The sequence below is a fragment of the Coccidioides immitis genome (assembly GCF_000149335.2).
Source record: "Coccidioides immitis RS genomic scaffold supercont3.4, whole genome shotgun sequence".
Classification (NCBI taxonomy): domain Eukaryota; kingdom Fungi; phylum Ascomycota; class Eurotiomycetes; order Onygenales; family Onygenaceae; genus Coccidioides; species Coccidioides immitis.
In genome coordinates this window covers 1,034,771-1,051,611 of record NW_004504311.1, presented here as the reverse complement: position 1 = coordinate 1,051,611, position 16,841 = coordinate 1,034,771, and the positions used below count along the sequence as shown (strand labels likewise).

The following is a 16,841-nucleotide window of genomic DNA, read 5'->3' as shown; positions in this document are numbered from 1 at the left end:
AGCTCACTGCTGTTTCTATGCCGTGGTGTTTGGCTGAGATAGCTGCATTGTGGAGGATCATCTCACAGAAAGAGTGGTCATTGGTGTCTCTGCCCTTTGGATCATTCAGTATTTAGTGGCATCAGCTAGACCTTGGATTGGTGAAATTTCAAAGCTGATTCCATCGATCCTGATTGATAACAACTATGCTAGGAGGAGGATGCTAAAACTGACGCTGTGTTCTAGGAGCGTATAAGCATCTGAACATTGCAAATGCTTCAATCCCCCGCAAGGCAGGAGTTTTTCATGCGCTCCAGAGCCATTCTTTTTGAAGCCTGACAAGCTTTCAAACCATTCAGCCGTACTATTGCAAGCACCACAAACATATCTATCCAACCAACCAACACCTTAAGGTAAGTGCACTTACTATTCTGGACGTGAAGGTTAACTGATGTTTGTATAGTTATCCACCATGTGTCTAATTGTCTTTGCGAGATGCTTCATTTGCAGGTGCAAGTATTGCACAGGCCAAATTCGACGTTGTTCCTTGTACTGGAGGGGCTGCACAATTTCTGGGGAGTACCTTGCAAAATGGACTGGATTATGTGAAGGTTGCTCCGGCAGGAGGAAGAGCTATCGATATTGTTGTCCTGCTAATCATGGGATCAAGTATGACCATGTGAAGCTTCCAACTTTCGGTGCTCTTTGAATGGTTTTATCATGTTGAAGGAGACAACTGAGAGGTAAATAGTGTTGTGGGAGTCAGATAATGAAGCAAGCCCCCATATGTGTATGTAGAGCCAACACAACTACTGTTTAACTACCTTTTTTTCTTTTTTTTTTTTTTTTTTTTTTTGGCAATGTTGACCAATACAGTTTCATATCAGTTAGCTATCTCTACATATTTGTACAACCAAAAAATTTCATTTCTCATCGACGACTTGTCAACTTAATTCGTGCTGGGTATTCGGATGGCATTTCCATCTCGTTTGCGATGACGGGTGTAGTTAAAGCTAACCTTGTTTTGGTTAGACTGGATGACCTCCGAACTGAAATCGTCCCTGATTGGACGAAACCTCGATCGCGGGCTGAGTCAGCAACCCACACTCGCTAAGCCCGCGATCTTTTCAATTCCTCAACCTCCTCCGGTCAGCTCCTTTCAACGAACGAAGCTCGTGGACCTCATCTTCTCGCCCAGCTAGCTTTCATCGACAGCTTCGACAAGCCAAAATACAACTTATTCGAAATGGCCAAGGCAAAGAAGACCGGCGATACGTACGGAATATCGAGCAATCCCTGCGCAAATGGAACTTCGTGCTAACCGGTTCACAGCCTCGCCTCCCGTCTTGCCCTTGTTATGAAATCCGGCAAAGGTTAGTGGCCCTTTTTTGGCGTCGAAAGAGACGCTCACGCGAAGAAAGAAATGCGGTGTTGACAGTTCAATTTTTTTTTAGTCACTCTCGGAACTAAGAGCACCCTCAAGACCCTCCGCTCTGGCAAGGCTAAACTGATTCTCATCGCTGCCAACTGCCCTCCTCTCCGCAAGTCCGAGCTCGAATATGTACGTGCTTTACCTCTGACCCTATGCTGCGTATTTTCCTGCGATGGTTGCTAACATGAGTAAAGATGGCCATGCTTGCCAAATGCCCCGTCCACCACTTCGGCGGAAACAATGTGAGTTACCCCGTCTCTGATTTTTATGCTCCGAGAAGAAGTCGCGTGAAGTGACTTCGGAGAGCGAGGTCGCTCAACGAAGGCATCTTCTCTCGGGGGATGCTGGAGAGCAAGGTGAATTAACAACTCATACTGCAGATCGAACTTGGAACTGCTTGCGGTAAACTCTACCGTTGCTCCGTCTTGGTAAGTTCGAAAACTGCACTGATCCCCGTTACGTCGCCATACTTCTTGTGCAGCGATAGTTCCTTCAAAAAAAAAAAAAAAAAAAAAAAAAAAAAAAATCAACGAAGGGCTGACTCTGAAACTTCACACATTAGACCATCCTCGATGCCGGTGACAGTGATATCTTGAGCCGTGAGGCATAAACTTGCCCATAAAAATTGTTGTATTTACAACTGCGAGAAGATGACTCCGATGGTCCTGATGCCTAATCAGAGCACCATGTTGTAAACAGCGTTGATCCCCGCGTGAAAAGCTCTGTCTTTGCTCCGGGCGCCACGAGAGTGGGCGGCCTCGTCGAGGGGCGACACGCAGTTTTGCAATGAGCTATTAGTTTATGTAGCAAACTTCCGTCCAAGCAATGAAGGCTACATATTCCATTGAAGTCCCTGTCCATTTATCTTGATTGCGGCCACTGAACGCGGGCGTGGCTTATAATATCTGAACGTCCTTGTTTACGGAATACAAATTCAAGTATCTCTCTGACTTAGCTGTTCACCACATACTCCGCACTCCATTACCCAACTCCTTAACCCAATTCCGACGGAGATAAGCGGGATTCCCTCCCATTAAAGCAGTCATGACCCGTATTGTACTTTTAGGCCGGACATCGGCGCAGTTCGCAATTGCCGTGGTCCGTCGTGCTCAAGTTTGTATTGCCCAAAAGTCAACAGAGTGCTCAGTAGACCGCGGTCCTTTTTTTTTTTTTTTTTTTTTTTCTTTTATTTCAGGGATCCTTTGGGCCGCGAAATTCTGTCCATGAAGGCCTCTTTGCACTCGCGGCGACGCAACGAGCCACCGCGAATGGTTTGCCCCGGAGCCCAATGCTGCCCGCGCTTTGAGAAACGAACTTAATGTTGCGTAGAACCGAGCATGCGGCCTGCGGACGCGGCGTACAGTTTGGGAATGCAAAAGTCCCCCCGAAGGCATGTGCATACATTGAGCCTTACGAGCTGGATCCCGGGCATCTCGGACCGAAGAGATCTTCCCTTGATGTAAGTATTGATATCCGTTTGGGAACAAGCTCCACATCAGCCACAGATAGAGCGTAACATGTTAGGACCACCCGGCTGCATACAGGCAAGAGCAGTGTGATTGGGAGCCGAAGAGCCAGGTGACAGACTCCCGGAAATTTTCTCTCAGAATCCGCGAGGAAAATGCAAAAGGCGTAGAGCTTGGCAGCTGGTGTGGTCTGGACTTCAATCGGGGATAAACGACATGAGATGACCTGTCACATTTTCTCGACCTTTGAGATGCAGGCATCATACATCCTGTACATGTCTTGTCAAAGGGCTCGATCTCGTAGCTGCAATCTTAAGTCATGATTGTGAACTTTGTGCCAGAATGCGATTCAAAACAATGTGAAAACCATATTACTCTGAAAGTAGTTAGTTGGTCTACACCATTTATCCCGCACGGATGGAATAACTTTTCTTTGGACGATGGGGTTCCTTTCATCTGCGCATGAGCCAGATGCACCCTGCTTCTGCTGGCCACCAGAAGAACGCCGTCCAACAAAGAACGACAAATGCGCTTCGGGGCTCATTGTATGTTGCATGGTCTCTTATCCCTGGGAACATTTGAGCCACCGTGCCATCGGCGTGCATACCTGGGATATGCGAATGCACCGTCACACCCGCTCTTGTTTTGTGTGGAGACGATACGGCAAACGTCTTCCAGAAAAAGCAATTTTCAAGTATTTGGCCAGCCATATTGTCGAGTGGAGGCGTCTCTCGCTCGACATCATGGCCACAGCGAACATCGGTAAAAGGGTGCCCTAAAACTCCAACGAAAAACAACCAAGACATGCCGGATCGAGCCATAGTGTCGGAAGCCAGATGGTTCGAATATGCTTCAGGATCAGACCTGTTTGCTTCTCATCCGCACACAATGTTTGAGATACCAAGTTTGGTGCTGGACCAATGGCAACACACCGCAAAATGCCTTACAATAGCTCAAACTAATTTTCGGACCAGCGGGAACATGACGAAAAGGTCTGTGCTACCAACAAGTATCCTTCGCCACTTGGTATTTGTCGCTTCATCGGGGGGACCGTAATGGATGAAGACCATCACAAGCAAATTCGCTCGTCATTTTACAATGAAAGGTGCATAACATTCCAAAGGTGCAATAGAGTCCCAGCGGATGGCTTAGAGTTTTCCCGCGGTATGGTAGAGTCAACCCCCCCCATTTTCTTTCTTTCTTTTTTGTTTAAGAACCAAAAAAAAAAAAAAAAAAGAAAAGAAAAAAGAAAAATCTTGCAGGGTGTTCGAGTCCCTGCAGCACGTTAAAACGAATTGTAACCTCACCCACTAGCAGACCTAGATGCACTGTCACCATCAAACTCCGACTGTTGCTTTCGAGAAATGCCTAGCACGAGATAATTCCGTAAAATAACATAAACTGCACACAATCCAAATTAAGAAAAATCCAGTGTCACAGGCCCTCGAACGACGCCCAGCCCATAGAGTTCCGGTTACTTCGGAGATAAGGCGAAGCCGCTTTCAGTCCCTATGTAATAGTTATTGAAGTTGAGAAAAGAGATAGGAATGCCAATGCAAGCAGTAGTGGGATCCAATTCAGGCAGGTTCCGTTGCACCATCTCCCGAGGAATCGCGCGGATGTATGCATCTTCATCGTGGCCAGAGGAGGGCTCTGTCGGCTTTTGTCATTTGAAAATATAACAATACTGGAGGCTTAGACCTCGGGTTGGTCTGCGCAACGTTGAAACCTGAATCCCCACACACTCAACGTGGGAGAAACCCGGATTGCTCGATTCGGCGACTCAGTTTGTTCCTGTGGTTGTTATTGTGACCTCGGAGGTGGTAGGCAGGAAAAGGATCCGAATGTCTTTTTTGGAAAACCTCGTATCTGAAGACTTTCGATGCCGAGAGCGGCGAGAACCCGCTGGCCTGACAGGGATCTCGATCAAGCACGCGGAATGCAAAGAATAGCATTCGACGCCGGAATCAGAAAATTCGCGACAGCTCTTCCGGATTCTGCATGAAAGCTCCTCATTCTTAAATTTGTTCTTGTTTGTTTTTTTTATTTTTTTCCCTGACGGAGTGAGTTTGGTTGGTTGGATGGAGTCGCACAGGATGTGCCGCATGCATGGTCGCCATGCACATAACACCAGCGGCGAGTGGACAGCAGTCGAGGACCAGAGAAGCAAGCGACAACAAATGGAACCGAGAGGAAGAAATGGGACAGAGGGGATTGTGAGATGCAGATGGAGGGGGGAATCGAGTGCGTTCTGGGATTGGTGATGCACGTGAATGCAAGGGGCGGGTTGAAATTCCCGTCCCTCGGCGAGCAGTTGCTGCTGAACACGCTGTTTCCGCCGCGAGGGGCAGAGAGGCTTACGAAGGCATTGTTTCTGCCCATGCAAAAACACGTCACTGGGCAGGCCTGGGGGAGAAAGTACGGAGTCGGGTGTTACGAATCTTGAGAAAAAATGCCCCTTCCCCTCTCCTTTCCAGATTCCCATACAAACAAAAGCCCCCGCCCCGCGCTTCTAAATATAACCCGCTGATGCAGCTCATTTCTTTTTCTCTCGAAGCTTCTTCATTCGCTTCCAGAACAGTTCTTGTTTCTAGTGGATGTTTTTTTTTTTTTTTTAGTACGGAGTACGGAGTAGTTGCGACGGATATGGATTGGGGGAGAAAGCGCGGTTGGGAAGGAAACAAGGAGCAAGTATGGAGAAAAGGAGGGAAGGAGAGAGGGAGTGCTTGACGTCACTGGCCAGCAGGCGGCATGTGGGCCGCGCTTGAGACGACGACGGCGTGTTTCAGCTTGAGGGTTGGCCCCGTTTGAGGTTCCCTGGGCGCCGGCAAGGGGGGCGGTCTCCACACCCACAAACCCACAAACCCACAACACTCCCACACACACACTCACACTCACGCTCACGCTCAACTCAACTCCCTCGCACGCACCCACTCGACAGCCGCCGCCGCCATCAGGGTCGTGCAAACACAACCCACCCCCCAAGTCCAAGCTCAAGGGGTTGGATGTCATGGGAGTCGCCCTCTCTAGGGACCCAAGCACTTTGCGCCCGCCCCCTCTCCCCCCCCGTACCGCACTTTTGCCACCGGTCTCAGAGTGTAGGAGGAAAATACGTCGACACACTATCGGTGGCTGGTCTTTGGGCAAAGGGACAACACAAGGTCTCTCTCTCCCCATCCTCTTTTGTTGCCCCCGGGAAAGGGAAACAAAAAAAAAGAAAAAAAAAAAAAAAAAAAAAAAAATCACCAACCAAAAAGCTGGTTCACCGATGAACACTGAGCACCCGCTGGAAACATTGCGCGTCCAGGGGCCAGCTTGGTGGAGATGCTCGTCTTGGCTGTGTGATCGTATCTGGCTCTCAGGCCCGTTGAAACTCAGCCCCCGGGGCCGTCTTCTGATTGGAAAATTTTCTTTTTAAACTCTCCCATACTCCGTACTCCGTACGGAGTACTTTTGCCTTGTCATCAAGCGGCAACCATTTTCAACACGGAATAATCATGCCCCTGGCCTTTGGGGAAAGTGTATACTCCGGAGGATGTTAGGCATTGCATATGTAACCCTCACCTCTTTTTTTTTTCTTTCTTTCGTCTGTGGAGGGCAAGGATGGTGGATAGCCTGCCGAGCCGTGGGGAGAGACAGCCTTAAAAGCCCTATAATCGACAACGTACGTAGAAGAGCATCGTTCGGCAGTCGCGTTTGCAAGGTGCCAAATGTTAAAAAAATGTGTGCATGCTCCGGCCCAAGCACATATCATCACGCACGTCCTTCATAGCATTTTGTCACGATCTATCTGATTTGGCCTTTTTTTCCTTTTTTTTTTTGGGGGGGAGAGGAAAGGGACCCAGGTCTAACTGTAGGTGGATTAGGCTGTAAGCCCTAAGGCGGGATTGGGGAAGGCAAAGGCATGTCCAAAAGCGGTAAAATCGCATGCCTCTGATTCGGCGATGTGGAAAATTACAGTGAGGAAATGCTACATGTTATATCCGTTAAAGCGCGCAGATCGCGGGTCTTCAGTATAATCTCGACGGAATATTCTCCGATTCCGGAGTACCGCCCCCCCCCAGCGTGATCAGGCTGGCTCCGTCAGCAATATTTGGATTCTATGGGTTCTTGGCCCTGGGTTTCTGGGGAACCTAAAACAGATGTTTCCTGGATTTCACCGCGCTGGTTGATGATGCTCCAAAGGTTCAAGGGGATCCACCGCCAGCGAACGTCCTTACATACATATACAGGTATGGACCATGTAAACCTTAGCGCGGCGTCTCGACAAGCCGTAACTTTCTTTGTTGGGTGCAATGGTATTACCATGGATTGTAAGTAACAAAATCTAAAATACAATTCCAACCCAGATTTCCAGCAAGGAAAAAAAAGGAGTGTCGCGGGCCCTGACCTGTTTTCCGGCCTCTGTTTCATCTTGTTGCTGCCCCATGCCCTGTTTGAACTCGCGCTCTGAAGAAACGGGGAAGGGCAGATGATCTGGCGATCAAGGAACAGGAAAAACGTGGGTTAGGATGTTGTCCGGCTCGACAGGGTCGGTGACGATCTGCCGATATCGATTTGCTTATCATGCAGCTGGCAAACCCCAAGCTTCGAACCCGGTCCCCGATAATTGTGGGGGACCAGCCGACCAAGACTTGCATTCACAACAGACCAGGCTAGTGAGATTCCCCGATGCTGTGTGAAGTCACCTTTCTCAGAGCAGCTTTCCCCGTTGAGAAAAGTGTAGATGTCCAGCACGGCCTGGGATTTCATCGCAGATGGTCAGTTTGCAGTCAGAATCCAAACTACTGGGAACTATTCGCGATCTATTTGAGTGATCTTCGATCGTGGCGTCTCCCCCTGGGAGCACCGTTGCTGGCCCTGGAAGATCACACGAACCCTCACCTTTCTGCAAGCTGCTCTATCCGGAGAGGAGTTTGATTCCCGGCGAGATTAACGTTTGTGGGCGGAACGACTGGAGCGTCAGGTTGCGATTGGCCTATCAGATATAGCACTTCCTGAGAATATCCAGGAAGAAAAAAAAAGAAAAAAATTGACCGTAATTCAGGAAAAACAAGATGGATTATTTTTCTTTTTGCTCTCCAACGCGCCAACTTACCGGATCGCTGGTTTCTTTTGCGAGGCCATCCCGGTGCCCTTAATTCGGGACGTACCTTGAAGCGGCAAAAGGTGATATCTTCGAGTCATGTCCGTGACGTGTGCAGACGCTACTCTCAGCCGCCAGGGGCAAAGTTGTCCTCGTGAACAAGCAACTTCCAGGCAAAAAAAAAAAAAAAAAGCCAACAAGGAAGCTGGCAAGGTCGGAAGCGGCAAGCATTGGAGAACCAAAAAAAAAAAAAAAAGAACTCCCCGAACAGCAAGTCGACCACAGCGAAACTGGAGACCAAACACGGGTCAGGACAGAAAGGGGAGTTCAGACGAATCATTCTACGAGGGTTTGCCTCAACTGGACCAGATGATGAAATGCAAGTTCCTTCAGGGGTTGGCCTCCCTTAAAGGGCCCCACTAGATACCGCCGCGCGGGATGTCAGACCACAACCGGACAAGCTTATTGGGCGACTGGACGGCGCCCAGCCTCTTGGATGCTCTACCAGGGTGGGTTTGCTGTGGGGTTGCGAAGGCGCCTCAACTTTTTTAATGAAGCTTACGCGTCTGCTTAACTGCTTTCGGGCAAGGAGCGCAGGATGACAGACCTCCCCACCTGCATCTTGCTATTATCTAATCAATCACCGCCCTTCCCCGCATTCAACGATCTCGCGTCATGCAAGTGGTCATGGGCTTTGCGGGAATTACTCCTTCGGAGCCCTTTCTCTCTTCTCCTTTGCTCTCCCGAAAAGGCCTTTCTCACGAGGTCCCCTCCCCGAGTCTCTGCAGGTGGCGCCGCCAGGCTTGACGATTGCCGGCAGCTGTTGTCGGCAAGCTGGAAAGATATGCCTTTTATCGGAGTCCCCCGTACGGACAAGGAGGCATCCAAGCTTCACATCCTTGGTTTGTCGCACTTCTTTCATCTCGGTACCGGCTGGCGACTCGTCAGCATCAGTAAGGTATGTACCTCCTGCTTCGTCAAGTGCCCATTGCTGCGTCACTGGGGCTTACTTTGTCGTGGCGGTATACAGCCACTAAGGGATCATTATTGGTTTCAGACCTCAATGGTTCACAATATCGCCGGAATCCCGGTTCCAAAGGTTGGCCCACATGTATAGCCAATTTCAAGTCACAAGAACGGTAGGTTTTTTTTTTTTTTTTTTTTTTTTTTTTTTTTTTTATATTGTGAACGGATAGCTCTGGGCTCTGCCTGGCCATACATTGTCTCTCTCGATGAGCTTAAGAAGGAGAGGAGGAGCAGGGGATCGCGTTGAACCTTTGGGGGATGGTATTCTTTCGCCCACCGGACCGGAAATTCCTTGCTTTTTTATTGAAACTCACTCAATCACGGAGTATCCGCCGCGCCAGTTTTAGAGTTAAGCGCCCCTGCGGCCGCTTTGGTCGACGTCGATCTTGCATTCAGCCCGTACCATTGGAGACCGTTTGGTGGGACTGAAACGCGACTTTTGGGGAAAGATGTTTGAGGGAAGCCGTCCCCAAAAGTCGTTTTGACTTCTTTGTTCCTGACAGACGACTGCATCGCCTGCATCTTCCCGCTTCATGCCCGACATTTCTTTATGGCTTGATAGGCATAGCTCGCAGCTTTCATGCTCCGACAGGCGGTCGTGAATTGAAGCCGCAAAGTTGGCCAAACACAACCCCCCGGGGGACAGCGACAACTAATGCCCTGGAGTGAGCTCAAGGTGCATCATGCAATTATCACGTGAAGCCCAATAGAATCATCTTGCAAACTAATCTCACCTTGATATTTTGCCAACCTACCATTCGCTGTGACTCCCGTATTCTTCGGCGGAGAGACGGGGAGCTGCGGAGGATAGAGGTTCAAGGTATGCGTTAGCTCCGATATCAATTGGTATGGAAGCTTTTGCCAAGGCTCTTTGACCTGTGACCGATTTCCTCAGCCAAGACCTGAGTGGACTCTCAGGATGTGCACTATCCTGACGCTAATGGCGCCCATTCCGTCGCACTGCAAATCCGGCGGTTCCTTGGCGCATTCCGCCCATTTCCAAACCTTGGTTTGGGCCAAAGGGCGGCTCACACGGCGTATCTCAAAGTTTTCGGCGCCACTAGTCAATGATTTGGGTTATGTTTCCTTTCCTGTCGGAGCAATGCCAACTTGAATTGCTTTTTGCTGCCCAACATGTACGGCGCGCCGACAGCTCAAGAGGCTGGCATGGTGGCGACAGGGGGGGGAAAAGGAAAGGAAAAAAAAGGAAACCATCTCATCTGGAATTTTTTTTTTTTTTTCTGTGCTAGGCGTGAAAAATAACCGTGCGTCAGCCTGGCTGAAATACACGTTTCGCAGAAGTTCCTTGTTTACCACATACAGCACGTACAGCACGTACAAAATCTTATTCCCACCGCTTCTCCGCCAGAGATTCGAAACTGTTGGGCAAGACCCGGCGGAAAGAGGGCGCGTTGTCCCTCCCCGAAGCCGTCTCGGGAGAGATACATCCACAGAGGACTGACCCCCACGCTTCTGTCCTTGGATGCTGGCTGAGCATAACGCTTGTACTCGTGCCAAGTCAGCATTGTGAGTTAAGCGGTATCCACTCTTGATCACCCATGTCAAATCTAAGTTGCCGGGATACCCTTGTTTGTGATCTGAGGCCTGTGAGTCCCTGCGAACCTTGATTTCTTGAAGGTTTTTGGTCAGAGACACTTGAGATGTTTGTATTGTTATGGTTGCCGAGCTCAATGCTCTTGGACGGACAATGTTTTTATGTGTTCGAGTCGTTTCCATACACACCTACTCCGTACTCCGTCCATACTTTAATTTTTATTTTACTTTTTTGTAGCATTGCGACAGGAGCACTGCCAACTGCTTGGAACGAGGTGTTCCCCATTCCTGCGATTGGTTCTTCTCGACCAAGGCGCAAGTCTGGATGCATCTGACAAATCCAGATTGCTTGATTCTCCTTTCGGTGGGAGCAATTGTGACTGATCACATCAGCTATCGAAGCCAATCAGATAAGCTTAAATGGATTAACCACTAGTGGCACTTTTTGGAACTTTGAATCCAAGCAGCGCCGGTGCGGTTGCAATAATTTCGACTCAGTTTTAGCCCAACCTGAAATAGCGCGAATGACAACGCTTGACCGTGCTTATCGAGGCGATATAGGGGAAAAGAAATGGAAAGGAGCTTCTCAGCACCTCATCCATGTTGCATGTAGATGTTTGCAAGGCTATATCTTCGTCACTTTATCTCCGCAGGGCTCATGAAGAGGGAGAAATGAACTCGTCATCAGCGAAAGTCGTCCCCTCCAGCTAGCCAAGTTATGTATTCTTGTTTCCCGTCTGGAGAACTCAGGCGTGCTGGATTGTTGGTCCTTTTGCAATGGCCTTGGCTCGGATTCTTTGCATCCATAGCCAATAATAAATAAGCCTTGTGCATTGAAAGCATCCCTGCGTCCAAAGGTTTGTTACACGGAGGGGGTTATTGATCTTGGTTGATAACTGTGATAATATGGAATGGGTCATGTTCTCGAATCGAAGCTGATAAAATATCGATCTCTTCAATCAGGTTTCGATGCGCGAAGTGGAAAAGCACGGGGAGGGGAAGAAGGGAGGGGTCCCGTATGGGTTAAAATCTGATCCCTGATAGGAAAAACTAGCAAGACGTATGTACGGGCTGGGAGTATGTAGGTATATAACTATACTACGACCGAAAGAGGATACTACAGAGTGGGAAAAAAAAAAAAAAAAAGAGGGCGAGAGCAGAGAGCGCACGACGAATACTTGCTCCCAACCCCTCTTCGTATACGTCCATACCGCAGACGGAGAACCTTCACCCAAAACATCTCAGAAAACCCTCCACACAGCAACCATGGCTCGCCAGTTATCTCTTCCAGACAAAAAAATTTCTAGGACGGAATGACTTATATATGCACTATGCCATTCTTGGGGGCACAGGATGCAAGTGATGGAAGGGCCCACACCCTTAAGAAACCCGAACTCTAAAGGTTTACCCCTGTCGAGCCAATGGACGCTAATGTGCGCCCCTCGACGCATCTTCTGTCAGTGGCGCCCGTTGAGAGGGAATAGGTAAAAAAAAAAAAGAAAAAGTACTCCGTACAAAGGGTCAAGAACAAAAGTACCCCTTTCAAAAGAGTTTTCGCCCACTGAGGATCTACATCACCTCCTCTGGGACAAGAACCTTGATGTTGGCGCGAACACAGAGAGGAAGTTGGAGAGGAAGAAGAGAGAGAGGTTACCAGAGTATCAAGACTGTATTTCTGGGTTACAGACGGAGCTAGGTAACTTAGAGTTACCTTTCTTTTTGCAACACCCGCAAAAGCCAATTCGTGTGAAATCCGCACTTCGGTCTTTTGCCTTTGCCCTTGTGCTTGCACCCTGTACGGAGTAGGTAACGATGAAATGCGTGCGTGTGTATTTTCTCGGTGTGGAGTAGCACTGAGATTTCGATCACATTTCAGCGTGCTGGACACCCTGGTAGATAATTCGACAATTTTGAGATGGGGAGGGATGGAAAAGAAGGTGTGCAAGGCTCGGCGCTGCTGAGCTGCGTAAGTTACCGGACGGGTATCTTACGGACAGCCTTGTTACAGCGTAAGTGTTCCGTACGGAAAGTAACTCACTTTTTTCCCTTGCATCCCATCGAAATCCAAAAAAGAGCAGTCGACAGCCTATTATCCCCATCGAAAGGGACAGGAAAAAAAAAAATAAAAAATAAAAAAAACCAGTCTCCATCACTCCAGGTTGCTCCACAATTTCGTAGCGGTATGTCCTTATTACATCCAGCCGACTCCCATCCATGAATCGTGCGCCTTTCTTTTATCATCGTTCCCCCTCTTGCCTTTCGCTATTGACTCCAGTCTAAATAGACGTTGCATCTTTGCTGACAGGCCGCGTTCTCCTGTTCTGCTTGTTCTTCCTGGTTCCCAGCTTGTTGTGGTCTTCCTTTTATTTTTTATTTTGCCTCCCCGGGTCCGATTCCCACCCCCCTTCCCATACATAAAACATTCGGCCCAGCCCGTCCATCGATACATACGTACTCATAATAATTATAATGCCATTTGCCTCCCCCATCACCATTTGAAACATTCTGTTTTGTATATTGAGCATCCGTGCCTGATAAACATACACATACCGCACGATCTTCCTTCGTTAATCACGTCGATCCGCCCATCATCGCGGATTTCAGCCTAGCAATCTCTTCCCTTTCTGTTCAACCACTTGCGATCCCATCTTTGCGCCTTTGTGTTGGTTCAATCTTCTCTTTGGGTGCTGTTAGCATTGCGGACTCTTGGGAATTTACGTTCACTGGTTCTTCGCCTAAGAAAAGTTCGTGGCTGTACATGGGCGCCAGCAGGGACGATTCCACTCCGAAAATTGAGAGCACGAGAGCAGCAGGTCAAAGCTGCTGCGCTGGGGTCGATCTGATCGTCGTCACGCCTTGAGCTGCTCACTGACTTTCCTGGTACCTGGGAGACAAGCGCACATTCATTCTCTAAAATAATCCCGACAGCTTTTTGGCTTTTTTTTTTTTTTATTATTATTATTTTCAAGTCTCCATACTCGCTCTTCTCGATGACGATGGTTATGGAGAGTGGAAGTCGCCAGTATGGCGGGCTCAGCTACGATAGTGTCTACCAGAATCATAGCCGCGCCAACCCACCACACTTTGGTGAAGGATGGCCTCCACACAGCACCTCGCACCCGCCAAGTTCCGTGTATCAGCCTGCTGTGGCGGCTAATCCAGTGAGCATGAAACGGGAGGACGCTTCAAGGCCTCCGGCGATTCCTGTCTCCTATGCAAACGGGCAGGTCTCTGCGCCGGCAATGGTTCACGGCGGAAACTACAATAGTGTGGGATATGGTGGCTCGGAACTCGTCGTACTACCCACAGAGCTTCCCCGGACCACCTTCGAGCAGTCACAGCCCTGCACGACTGCACCGCAGATGGCATCTTTCACACCTGCAAACTATTCGTCCCTGGAATACGCGCAGTCGCTGCATATGCACCAGCAGCAGCAACAACAACAGCACCAACATCAACCTCCCCACCACCAGCATCCGCCACCACCGCACCATGCAACGCACTTGGAGGCGCGGAGTGTGCATCAAGGGTTAGTCCTTTTCAGCAATTCTTCGTCACTCTTCTCGGATTCAAAACTCATTCGTACTGAAATAGGAACGAGACTTCTCCGCATGCGACACAGCCACCGCAAGTGACCTTCAGCGATGCCCTTGATGCGAGTCGAGGCATGGTTGCTTTGAGCCAGGACCTCACGCCTCGCGCTATCTATGGTCCTCGCAGCTCTCGTGGCTCCGTGGACTCATACGGCTTTCCATCAACACATTCATCTGCGTCATCCATTTCTTCAGCAAACAATTATCCATACTACAGTGCATCTGTTGTTTCCGTGGACTCTTCTGTCACAGATTACAGCTCTACAACTTCGGATTCCTATGACGGACTATCAAGGACGTTGCCCCGACCGTCTGGCCTTTTGGCTGGTGCTCTTCCTCCGCAGTCCATGATGGGCCAGTTCAGCTCCAAAGTGCCATCGAACACGCAGAAGAAGCACAAATGCAAAGTTTGCGACAAGCGATTCACTCGCCCGTCCTCACTGCAAACGCATATGTACAGTCACACAGGTGAAAAACGTAAGTTGATGCAGCAAATATCCATGCTGTATAACTTGAAAACTAACATTTGAGATTACAGCATATGCCTGCGAAGTTGAGGGTTGCGGAAGACATTTTTCAGTTGTATCGAACCTACGACGTCACAAAAAAGTGCACAAAAATGACAAAGAGTCTGGCTCGCCTGAGGAAGAGGCGTGATAAGACTTTTGCGTATTTGACATTTCCCAATGGCTTTTTGACGACATATAGAAAGCTTCGCATATAGCGATTCTTGATCCGCCCTATTTAGCGTCCGCCTCTTGACACTCCTACTTGCGATTTACGGTTTTCCGATTTGCGTTCGATTCCCGACTTTATGTCACTAATAACCTTGTACTATAGCCTTTTTTTTTTTTTTTTTTTTTTTGCCTTTTCTTTCGCCTATCCCCTTATTTTTCTTTCTTATACCCGATTTTGAGCAGTGATATAAGATTGCAGCACGTCTGATACCCGCCGTCGAGATACTGTTTCTTCCTCCCCCTTTTTTTCTTTTTCTCATATTTTAAGGAGGTATATATGGCAAAAACAGGCGGCACTGGATCAATTCCAGACACCATCTTACACACTGGCGGCCTTTTTTCTTCCTTTTCATGTCTCGGATAGAGTGCAACGCTTTCCTTTCTCTTCCACCCTATGGATTGGTATTGATGACCCCATTTGTTTTCACTCATGATATCCCATTGATTTATATGCCTATATACCCCCCTCGCTAGATCAGGGTCCATCGCTTTTTTACATGCCATTGAGCATGAGTGCACTTGGTTGGGTTTTGTCTCACTCGTTTTTCATCGTTGGCTCTTTTTGGTTCCTTCCAGTATCTGGATGGCTGCCTTTTTGCCAGATACCTCGGCGCTGGAAATATGTTGATTGGGGCTCGGATATGCTGATTGCTATTTTGGTTTTGTGCTGTTTTCATGAATAGGCTCGCTGTCGCTATAGGATCGGAGCTCGGTAGGCATATTGAAATACAGATGACCCTTGGATGAGAAGTTTCTCTTGATTTCTTGAGCCTTTACCTCCTCGATACTCCGTAGTTACTGTCGACTTTGTGCGGCAAGCATGGTAGTATAAGGCCCCGTTCTCTCTTTTTTTTTTTTTTCAATTTTTGATTGATTTTCATCTTATCCTTGATTTTTGCAAAGGCGAGCTTACTGTGCTACTTGCGTCATACTCTCCCCTCTGGTGCTGCTTTGGCGTATTCGTACCAGGTTAAGTCTCTTCCCCCTGTTTTGATGTTACGTACCCCAGTCGGTACCTGCGTTGCCTTTCGAGGGTCCTGATGTGGTTTTCCGAGATCGATGTACCACCACGCCTCGTAAACAAATCTTGACTCTCGAGATCAGGAGAAAACGAGCTCGCGGCGGTTTGGATGCCGGGGTGGTTGATAGGACAGTTTACGGTTTTCGTGTAGTTAAGCCGCGCGGTCAGCGCCAAGAATTTCCCGCTGTGTCAGAAGCTGCACGCTCCTTATTCCTGTCGCATGTGAGGAAGTAATGTCTCATCAGCGGGCAAAAAAAAAGGCCTCGCTCTGTGATCGTGTTTGATGTATGGAGTACGGAGTACTCCGTATACATACATGGAGGAGAAAAACACATCTCACGGGAACGAAGCAACCCATGTTCATGCTGATAAATCCTTTTGTGGGTGTCATGCACAGAGATCCTGCACGGTTACATATTTTGTTTTTCTTCGAGAGATGGCGCGTTCGGAAGCCCTCCCCCCTGACAATAACTCGGCACAAGCTGTTGGCTGGCGTGTCTTTTTCGGCGTCTGCATAACTATAAACAACCCGGTCGAGAGCTGCAGGTCATCAAATTTGCCCTGTGATCCATTGACAACGCGTTCAGCGCATGGGCGGATATTAGGACGATTTTTATGCTGTTGATTTGTGCCTGGCAATGCGGATTTTGCAGCCTTAATATTTATGGATAATTTCCGTCTGCAATTCTCCATAAAATGTTCTTTAATTCTGTAATATTTTTTTTTTCCTCCCCAAAGTGCCCTCCATGACGAAGCAGCAGGCTGCTACTCCGTAGTTAGCGACACTTGGAGCCTAACTACTAGCAGATGCTTTGTAAGCGGGCTGGAAGTGCTTCGGGCAGACCGCCAGACAGAGCCAAACCAAACCGATCCGCAGGAAATAAGCCAAAGAAAAAAAAAGGCAAGAGACCAGAGAAAACAAGCAGGAAATGCAGCAAGCATGCACC

The 16,841-nt window shown here is 48.6% G+C and overlaps 7 protein-coding genes across 8 annotated transcripts; 2 read left to right on the top strand and 5 right to left on the bottom strand.

Moving 5' to 3' along the window:
• Window positions 1–1,134: 1,134 nt before the first annotated feature.
• CIMG_04646 lies at window positions 1,135–2,380 on the top strand. Of its 2 annotated transcripts, XM_004446014.1 has the most exons (6): window positions 1,135–1,254; window positions 1,312–1,352; window positions 1,434–1,540; window positions 1,606–1,653; window positions 1,792–1,839; window positions 1,974–2,380. In XM_004446014.1, exons 1-6 carry the CDS (start codon window positions 1,226–1,228, stop codon window positions 2,019–2,021), a joined length of 321 nt encoding a protein of 106 aa, XP_004446071.1. In that variant the 5' UTR covers window positions 1,135–1,225; the 3' UTR covers window positions 2,022–2,380. The 2 variants fall into 2 exon arrangements, with proteins under 2 accessions (XP_004446071.1, XP_004446072.1); XM_004446015.1 differs by having other exon boundaries at window positions 1,606–2,362.
• A 222-nt stretch (window positions 2,381–2,602) lies between these two features.
• On the bottom strand, window positions 2,603–3,698 carry CIMG_13376 (uncharacterized protein; the record flags this gene model as incomplete). Its single annotated transcript, XM_001245202.2, has 3 exons — window positions 2,603–2,755; window positions 2,814–2,899; window positions 3,485–3,698. 3 exons carry the CDS (start codon window positions 3,696–3,698, stop codon window positions 2,603–2,605), a joined length of 453 nt encoding a protein of 150 aa, XP_001245203.2.
• A 1,615-nt stretch (window positions 3,699–5,313) lies between these two features.
• Window positions 5,314–6,632, bottom strand: CIMG_13375 (uncharacterized protein). The gene has a single exon (XM_004446012.1). The coding sequence runs from the start codon at window positions 6,052–6,054 to the stop codon at window positions 5,440–5,442; it is 615 nt and encodes a 204-aa protein (XP_004446069.1). The 5' UTR covers window positions 6,055–6,632; the 3' UTR covers window positions 5,314–5,439.
• A 1,667-nt stretch (window positions 6,633–8,299) lies between these two features.
• Window positions 8,300–8,885, bottom strand: CIMG_11360 (uncharacterized protein; the record flags this gene model as incomplete). Its single annotated transcript, XM_001245201.2, has 3 exons — window positions 8,300–8,382; window positions 8,526–8,578; window positions 8,671–8,885. 3 exons carry the CDS (start codon window positions 8,883–8,885, stop codon window positions 8,300–8,302), a joined length of 351 nt encoding a protein of 116 aa, XP_001245202.2.
• Window positions 8,886–9,880: 995 nt separating this feature from the next.
• CIMG_11359 (uncharacterized protein) lies at window positions 9,881–10,726 on the bottom strand (the record flags this gene model as incomplete). Its single annotated transcript, XM_012358424.1, has 2 exons — window positions 9,881–10,049; window positions 10,329–10,726. 2 exons carry the CDS (start codon window positions 10,724–10,726, stop codon window positions 9,881–9,883), a joined length of 567 nt encoding a protein of 188 aa, XP_012213847.1.
• Window positions 10,727–13,533: 2,807 nt separating this feature from the next.
• Window positions 13,534–14,847, top strand: CIMG_04642 (C2H2 finger domain-containing protein FlbC; the record flags this gene model as incomplete). The annotated part of the gene is made up of 3 exons (XM_001245200.2): window positions 13,534–14,072; window positions 14,138–14,613; window positions 14,675–14,847. The coding sequence occupies 3 exons, from the start codon at window positions 13,534–13,536 to the stop codon at window positions 14,791–14,793; spliced, it is 1,134 nt and encodes a 377-aa protein (XP_001245201.2). The 3' UTR covers window positions 14,794–14,847.
• Window positions 14,848–14,998: 151 nt separating this feature from the next.
• CIMG_13374 (uncharacterized protein) lies at window positions 14,999–15,621 on the bottom strand. Its single transcript, XM_004446011.1, has one exon. The coding sequence runs from the start codon at window positions 15,375–15,377 to the stop codon at window positions 15,024–15,026; it is 354 nt and encodes a 117-aa protein (XP_004446068.1). The 5' UTR covers window positions 15,378–15,621; the 3' UTR covers window positions 14,999–15,023.
• Window positions 15,622–16,841: the final 1,220 nt, after the last annotated feature.

Coding starts and splice junctions, on each gene's coding strand:
- CIMG_04646 (XM_004446014.1), top strand. CDS start 1,226: ATGGCCAAGGCAAAGAAGACCGGCGATAC. Junction 1,255..1,311: donor GCAAAGAAGACCGGCGATAC/GTACGGAATATC, acceptor ACCGGTTCACAG/CCTCGCCTCCCGTCTTGCCC. Junction 1,840..1,973: donor TCTACCGTTGCTCCGTCTTG/GTAAGTTCGAAA, acceptor TTCACACATTAG/ACCATCCTCGATGCCGGTGA.
- CIMG_13375 (XM_004446012.1), bottom strand. CDS start 6,054: ATGGGGAGAGAGAGACCTTGTGTTGTCCCTTTGCCCAAAGACCAGCCA.
- CIMG_13374 (XM_004446011.1), bottom strand. CDS start 15,377: ATGGCATGTAAAAAAGCGATGGACCCTGATCTAGCGAGGGGGGTATAT.